Source organism: Priapulus caudatus, unplaced genomic scaffold (genome assembly GCF_000485595.1).
Source record: "Priapulus caudatus unplaced genomic scaffold, Priapulus_caudatus-5.0.1 Scaffold73, whole genome shotgun sequence".
NCBI classification, from domain to species: Eukaryota; Metazoa; Priapulida; class Priapulimorpha; order Priapulimorphida; family Priapulidae; genus Priapulus; species Priapulus caudatus.
In genome coordinates this window covers 465,099-473,324 of record NW_014577134.1, presented here as the reverse complement: position 1 = coordinate 473,324, position 8,226 = coordinate 465,099, and the positions used below count along the sequence as shown (strand labels likewise).

Genomic DNA, 8,226 nt, shown 5'->3' with positions numbered 1-8,226 from the left:
CGTTCCGTCTTACGTCTCGTCTCTCTCTCTCTCTCTCTCTCTCTCTCTCTCTCTCTCTCTCTCTTCTCTCTCTCTCTCTCTCTCTCTCTCTCTCTCTCTCTCTCTCTCTCTCTCTGTGTGTGTGTGTGTGTGTGTGTGTGTGTGTGTGTGTGTGTGCGCGCGTGTGTGTGTGTGTGTGTGTGTGTGTGTGTGTGTGTGCGTGTGTTTGAGAAAGCGCGCGTGAGCATATGCGCGGGTGTGCATGTGCGTGTGTGCGTGCGTGTTTATGTTGTTTATGGTAGGGCGTGAGAGAACATGTATCATGTTATCTTTGTATAAAGATTTAAAATAGTTAAATTGTACCCATCGCTTTATCTTAGAATATAGCATCTTGAAAGTTTTATGTAACCCTTAAAAATCAGGCAAAAGGCTATAGACCTATAAAAAGTGCAAATGAACATATACGGACCACGGTTGCACTAAAGTCTCCGTACTAAAGTCCGCACTAAAGTACTAAACTCCGTACTAAAGTTGCACTAAAGTCCTTACGCCCTCAAGTCTATGTATGGACTCCTGGGGAAGGCTGGGGGACCCCTGGGTTAAACTGCATGTTTGCTTATCACGTGAAAATATATAGCAAACAGGTCTGGAGTGAAAACGAGTTTATTTAAGTAGATAACATATAAAGATAGAACGATTCGTAACCGAGCATGCCTCGATTACTGAATGTGTAAAAAGCAGTGACAGCGCCCATCCCATTCATTCATGAAAACCGTTGGCACTGACGTCATGACAACTGCCCCCACCCCCTGTTTCAATTGGTCAGCCGCTTGCGAAATACGTATGGATTTTACCGCTCGGCAGATATACATGTTAGGGGCCCGTTTACGCATCAGTGATACTCCCCAAGAGGATACCGGCATAATAGATAAGAGGGTGCGATCATGTATAGAAGCGGAACTAGCGTATATGGGCTACAAAACTGAATACACTGACGTAATTACATACTCCGTGGCTGCGCTCTGCCAAACGGTAGCGACTCCAGCCAATCTATATAAACAGCGGCAAAACGATGAGGTAAGTCAGTCGACGAGATAAGGGGAGACGCGTACACACGTGCAACACTGGCTGGTCCGAGTGACGCATGTTAATAGTAAACATTACACGGTTTCTCAACAATTTAAGGATGTTGTCTTCCCAGCTAAGCAATTTTACGCCAGTGCTTGTGCTCAGCGTGAAGAGTCAGCAAGGTGAGTGTTTGCGGTTGTTCAGCCTGCATGCGTTGATCGCAACGCAGACACGCTTCAGGTGAACGTTGACACCGATTACGATTGAGGTTTTTTGCTCTTGTTTGACTTGTACGATACGATCAAGCGCCTCGGTATAGTGCACATAATGTAGTAACAGAAGCCATATTCATATTCCTCAGCGGGTTTGCAGCGTGAGTTCGATTTTTTTAGGCGAGTATAGGCATATATATATATATTTATTTATTTATCAATAGTACAAACATAGCAATCGGCGAGATTTGCTGATTGGCAGGACAGTGTGTTTCGTGAATCATATCTGACAGTGCGGTTCTTCCGGGAATCGAGAATCTGTGAGTGTCTCCCAGAGCCCGCAGTCGTTATCGACCGCGTTATTTATGCGGGCGAGCCGGGCCAGCGAGTGCGCAACAGTGTTTCCCGCGCTTTTCGTTTGCATGTAAAAAAAACGCGAGGCGCGGGTTTCTGTTTGACGCGCCCGCGACGCTAGCGCCTACATAGCAGCGCTCGTCACACGCTTCTATCGTTGCTTACAGCCGGCAAACACTATGTAAACTACCTGTTGACGGCATGCATCGTCGCCGTGGCGACGATAACCTTGACCGCAGACGCGGCGCCGCTCGCGTCCACAGCTGCTGCCAAATCTACGGGTAAAAATGACGTCACATCGCCGACGTCCGAACAGCCGCAGCCGAGATCGGCGCGGAGCATACGGCTTCACTACTGGCAGCATCCGTGCGGACTCGACGTGACGGCCGACGCGTCCAAGTCCGTAGAAACGCAGCACATGAAAGTGGTGCGGCGAGCCGTCGTGGCGCTGGAGATGGCGGCAAGCCTGGAGACGGATCTCGTAAGTGTTATGTTTATATTTAGCGTTCGTACGTGCTGCACGACGTCTCGTTCGAACGGCCTCCAAAATGCGGCGTTATAGCAGCCGTAAGCACTCGTGCGTTGAAGACGCCGGGTTCGTTCACGCGGCCCATAGCGCACGTGCTGCGCAAGTAACCCGTGCAGAACAGTCTAGAAGTAACTGCTGGGTAATGAGGTGACAAGGGGGGGCTAGCTGCGCCATTGCGGAACTTGCATGAAACAGGCTGCAGGGTATCACACACCACGCACTCGCACGCGTCTGCTCGTGGGAGAGTTCAATCAACGCTGACACCGGTATTGCAACATGCACCCGCGTGTACGTGTGCACAGTGCTACGAACGCGTGACGAAATCAAGCCATTATGCCGACATTCCACCAAATATTCTGCTTAGTCACTTTCCACACACAGAGCCGGTCGCCGGTTGTGAGGCATGTGCTCCACCCATCTAATCCTAATACGCTTTGCCGAAGTTTATTTAACGCATTGGCTAGGCGTCCGAACTAGTTTGCGAAATTTTATGTTTGTTATGGTTCGTAGCCTATGTTTGTGTAAAAAGAATTATAACTGCATGGGTAGCATTAGGATTAGGTTTAATGTTCGTGTTCGTGTTAGGGTCAGTGTTATAGTTATGGTTAGGGTAAAGTTAGCGTTAGGGTTACATCAGTTATAATTTTTGTCATAATATAGCTGTAAGATGTCGCTAACATCGGGACCCGTAGCCACGACACTCATTTTAATGCGCTTGCCCCTTAAGTGTTTCGAAATTTCACTAGAATTCTCTTCACTATATCGGGATCGTGGAATTATGTGCATTTTCCGGCCGTCATATCTTGTAGGTAATTAAACTTACATTAAATGATAACACCCGTTTCGTCATTACATTTCGTTTATAACTCTAGTGTCATCAATGAATAATAGAATTCGTGTCTGATAGCATTTGAATTAAAATTAAGCATAAACGCCATTAACGGACTACACATTTGGGTTTACATCGCATATAAATCTATATGAACATTGACTCTAGAATCCAAAGTCAACAAAGCGCAGAGCAACGTAAATCTTCCTCCTGTACCTCCCACATAGTATAGGCCATACACGTGTTATTGCAACAATATTACCTAAGATTAGTATAAGAGATTTCCTTGACATTTGCGTGGAATAATTGGTTATGATACTCTATCGCTATAGGGGGTCGCATCTTGTGAGCTCAAAATGTTGAAATGAAATCGAATAGTGTTCTCGAAGCCGGCTTTATGAGGTCGGCGTTATGAAGGAATCCCTATATGACCGGGTGTCTATCTCAACACACAGCATGTGTTACTGCTAGGACGACTTACGAGATTTTATATTAAAAAACTCTACTCGCATTTCTAACGCAAACGTTTTATAACATCTGCGAATGGTCTTTGTTCTCAGGTGATTCACAGGTGGAGCGAAAGTTTTCCACCCACAGTTGCTGATGATAGTCTACCATGGCTCCCTACCCCGCCTGTTGACGTTGACGAAGCCTACCTGGATGCTGCTTACGACCAGGTATAATAATCTTGACAGCTTATCTATTGCCATTGTATCACTGTCGTTTGTATTACTTCAGAGGCTTCTAGCATACCTTGTGGCTATATACGTTCTAAATGGCGTGCGTACGTCTAGAAGTCTACTGCACGTGTACGCACTTTGATATTACGTACTATATGTATTTGTTTTTAACGGAGACATAAATAAACCTTCTTCTACAGTGCACTCTTCCTGTTACTCTCTCCCTTCTATGTATGTATGTATGTATGTATGTATGTATGTATGTATGTATGTATGTATGTATGTATGTATGTATGTATGTATGTATGTATGTATGTATGTATGTATGTATGTATGTATGTATGTATGTATGTATGTATGTATGTATGTATGTATGTATGTATGTATGTATGCATGCATACATACATGCGCGTGTGTGCGTGTGTGCGTGTGTGCGTGTGTACATGTGTGTGTGAGAGTGCGTGCGTGCGTGCGTGCGTGCGTGCGTGCGCGTGCATGTGCGTGTGAGTGTGCGTGTGAGTGTGCGCGTGCGTGCGCACGTACGTGCGTTTGTTCGGTCGTTATCTATCTTTCTTGCTTATTTTCTCTCCAACCATTTATGTATCTCCGAGCATTAAATCAGATCCATCTTTGCTTCCGCAGTTTTTCATCGAACAGCCGAAAATGTACGAGCACCTGCAGATTTTCGCGGTTAACTTCGATCAGATATACGTCGATGAGCTGAAGCTTGCGGCCGACGGTAAGGTCGACCCAACGTTCACCGACGAATACTCCAGTTTGAAGATGGAGCTGAAGTGGCTTCTATGTAACATCAGGGTAGACATGGTCATGATGGGGCACAAAGAGAATCTGCCAGCCGTGACTGAGGCCGTGATGCCGGATGAAGCACGCGACATGTCCAATCTATCAGAACGCGATTTCCGTGATTATATCACTATTCGCGACTACGTAAAACTTTTGGAATACGTGTCCGCTCTCTACGCCACGGCAGCAACAAGCAGTCAGAAATAATATATGAGAAAGAGGGAGAAAGAAAGAGAGATAGAACGTGAGAAAGAGCGAGAGTGTGTGTGTGTGCGTGTGAGCGAGAGTTAAAAAGAACATTGACTGTACTTATGTTACTAAATGTAACTGTATCATATATACACACATGCCCAATCTTAAGTTATTACTAGATAGCTATTATTTATTTTTCACGCCTTGTAAATACGAAACATAGTAAATTATTGTCATTGTTATGCATTTTACATTCCGGGGTATGTGACGAAACGATAGTGAATTACAGAATGAATTCAGGGTCGGGAATATTTTTGTACTTTTTGTAGCCGCTTGTAGATTGTGACCAAGTACCAAGTACCAAAGCGGTCGTTGGTAAGGTTAGTGTGAGCAATGTGCTGTACTACATGAGACGAGCACATATACGCGTTTTCTGTGGGTCTTCAAGATTATTGCGTCCGATATTGAAAAAAAAACTATTATTAACCAGTTAATACACGGGCTTGCTTGATAGTGCAATGAACCGTATTTTCCGAAGTTTGTCATCTGAAACGAGAGACACGACGCATTTCCGGAAGTTCAGGGAGTGGTAGGTTGAGCAGTGACGTAGGTGGCTACGTTTACATATTAGCCACCGGCATCCTGACCCATCCTGTTGTGGGGGTGGATGCTGGCGCGAGTGATGAAATCATGGAGGCACTTAGTTGCTGCTATTACCTACTGCTTGGTACCTCTGTGCTGTGATACAGGTTAATATGAGACAACCTTGGTGTAATAATACAGGCCGCTGCTCCCTACGTGCGTGCGCAGGTGCTATACGTGATCGTTATAACCATACTAGAGCGATGGGCGCGACATCTGATGTCCGCACATGCTTCATGCTATTGCACTGAAATGCTCAATAATATTACTGCTGATGGCAGACGGTCGTTCTGATTCGAACTGTTTATTATAGAGCGTGTTAATATGTTAGTATAAATGGATTCGTATTGACAAAATCGAAGATAATCGTACCAAAGCTGGATGTATATCTAATATTTCAGTGCATATATAGCTACTGATTTCGATGTCAACCGTTGTGTACCAATCGTTGAAAATGTGGCGTTATTATAATTTATTCGTGGCCTAATATCAGTTCAATGTTAATATAAGAGAAACAGAGGAAAACTAGTCAAGCATTTGATCACAGAGCAGTTCAGTGATAGAAGCTGTAATTGGCGGATGTTATATGTTAGCCTTATGAAGGTTCAAACCTACGGGCACGATGAGAATGGTATTTATTTTTGTATATTTATATAGCTAAAACTTAAGTTGTAATAATAATTATAATAATTATAATAATAATGTGTTATTGAAACATATACATACCTGTTGCTTCATTTTTTGTTACATATGTTATATCTGTTATCAAGAACTACGTACATGAATTTATGTATATTTAAGCCCACATAATGTTCATGATATAATCGAATGAGCATTAGGGAGGCGTACGGTTGACTATAAATAGATTCAAGATATTTACGCAAACACATGTGTATATATTAAATTGAGGATTTCATCAAATTAAATACTACACAAATGAAATATATAGTGTCGTAAAATTTGACTGCCTGCCTGCCTGCCTGCCTGACTGCCTGCCGGCCGGCTGGCTGGCTGGCTGGCTGGCTGGCTGACTGACTGACTGACTAACTGACTGACCGACTGACTGACTGACTGACTGACTGACTGACTGACTGACTGACTGACTGACTGACTGAGTGAGTGAGTGACTAACTAACTATCTAGCTAGGTAGCTAGGCAACTAACTAACTCACCAACCAACCAACCAACAAACCAGCTAACTAACCAATCAACCAGCCAACTGACCAATAAAACAAACCAACCAACCAGCTAACCAACCAATCAACCAGTCAACCAACCAACCAACCAACCAACCAACCAACCAACCAACCAACCAACCAACCAACCAACCAACCAACCAACCAACCAACGAACCAACCAACCAACCCACGCGGCGTGCTGCGTGCGCTGTGTGTGTTTACAGTCGTATGCTCGATTATCCTACCTGAACGCCGATGTATTGTGCATGGTGGTAGGCAATAATAAGAAATGCGCGTATAATCGAAGCGAGAGTGCGGTGAAGAAATCTCGCGATCGAAAAGTGCAATACAAATATGACATTTCTGTTGGTAATAATCATTGCTAAGGCGCTGAAATAGGGATAGGCCTACCAGCAAGTATCGTTATCTAGGCATTTAAAGAAATCGAATGATTGATTTAGGCTATGTTTCCCGGATTTCTTCTCTCCTTTACCAACGCTACAAAAACTATACCGCTCAATGGCGTTATTGGAGCGCACTGAGAGACAAGCCCAGTATGGGGCTGGCAAAAACTATGCACGCTCGCGTGCAGTACAATCGCAGTACGCGCCCACACAAGTTATAGCGCATGAATTGCGCTATGTCATGATATAAACGGAGTGTCGGATAAAATTCCAGCCACAGAAACAGCCCCATCCGACGCCTGCCCAGCGTTATAGTAGCACTGTTCGTCGGTGCCCAATCGCTTAATGCTCGGCAGTTCGGACCCGATTCCACTAGAAAATGCATAGCTGTACTGAAATAACAGCTTAATAAAATATAAGTGCGAAAGAGCGATATGTGCCTACATGATATATACAGACCTCGGTTCGCGATGCATCATGCATGCCAATATCTCTGGAACATAACTTAATATTATGTCGTAAATTATACGTTTAAAATGGTACGTGCAGTAGTTTAACAGATATAAAAAAAAACCGTCCTCTATTTACTCCATTATAGGAGTGCCCTAGCCGCAATGTAAAAAGATTTAATTCAGCCAATAGCATGTGCGCTACATGACATATAATATGCCAATAATAATTTTAACTTGGAGAGTATATAGCCAACCAGCCACTTTTATAGTCAAAACCCTTCACAAGGTGTTTAGTACCAATTTTCCCTGGAAACTGTGCACGGTCTTATTCGCGCTGCATAGTATCTCTGACATAACATAATATATTGTTAAAAAATTATAGATTTTTTAAAATGGCTGCGTTAATACGCTTGCAGTGGCTAACGTCAAAACGGAAATCCCGACGCCTCTCTTTCCAAATCATAAGGCTTGCTCTAGCAGACGTAACAGTGACATATTTAATAGTAATATATTGCTAGCCCACAAAGGTAGCGACAGTTACCTATGAGAGATTATACGGCCTGCGATCCCGTCTTGGTCAACATAATATGTAAATATTTTATTTGCCAGTTAAAATAATACCGGTGAACTCATTAAAAACGCACATACCCACCAGCCACTTAATAGCTATAGGGTGATATCAGTTTTTGCCAGTTTTGCTATAACATTGCGCCTAGACATCGCTTCCGTTTCTTCTCGCCCAAGGCATTCCGCACATTGAACAGCACACGTTGTCATCTCATTTATTAGTGCATGGCTAATTCATTCAGGCTGTATGTTTAAAACCAAAGCGTCCAGAAAGCAAATTTTCAATAGTGTAGAGAGGAAGGATATACTTGTATTATACTTAATTATTCTGTTTAG

General features: G+C 43.6%; 1 protein-coding gene across 1 annotated transcript; it reads left to right on the top strand.

Moving 5' to 3' along the window:
* Positions 1-1,070: 1,070 nt before the first annotated feature.
* On the top strand, positions 1,071-6,008 carry LOC106821445. Its single transcript, XM_014826256.1, has 4 exons — positions 1,071-1,229; positions 1,781-2,094; positions 3,532-3,648; positions 4,294-6,008. The coding sequence occupies exons 1-4, from the start codon at positions 1,124-1,126 to the stop codon at positions 4,660-4,662; spliced, it is 906 nt and encodes a 301-aa protein (XP_014681742.1). The 5' UTR covers positions 1,071-1,123; the 3' UTR covers positions 4,663-6,008.
* Positions 6,009-8,226: the final 2,218 nt, after the last annotated feature.

What these genes read in the sequence shown, in the direction of transcription:
- LOC106821445 (XM_014826256.1), top strand. Translation starts at nt 1,124, where the DNA reads ATGTTAATAGTAAACATTACACGGTTTCTCAACAATTTAAGGATGTTG. An exon ending in CAGCGTGAAGAGTCAGCAAG is followed by an intron (nt 1,230 to 1,780) that starts GTGAGTGTTTGC and finishes CGTTGCTTACAG; the next exon opens with CCGGCAAACACTATGTAAAC. An exon ending in TGGATGCTGCTTACGACCAG is followed by an intron (nt 3,649 to 4,293) that starts GTATAATAATCT and finishes TTGCTTCCGCAG; the next exon opens with TTTTTCATCGAACAGCCGAA.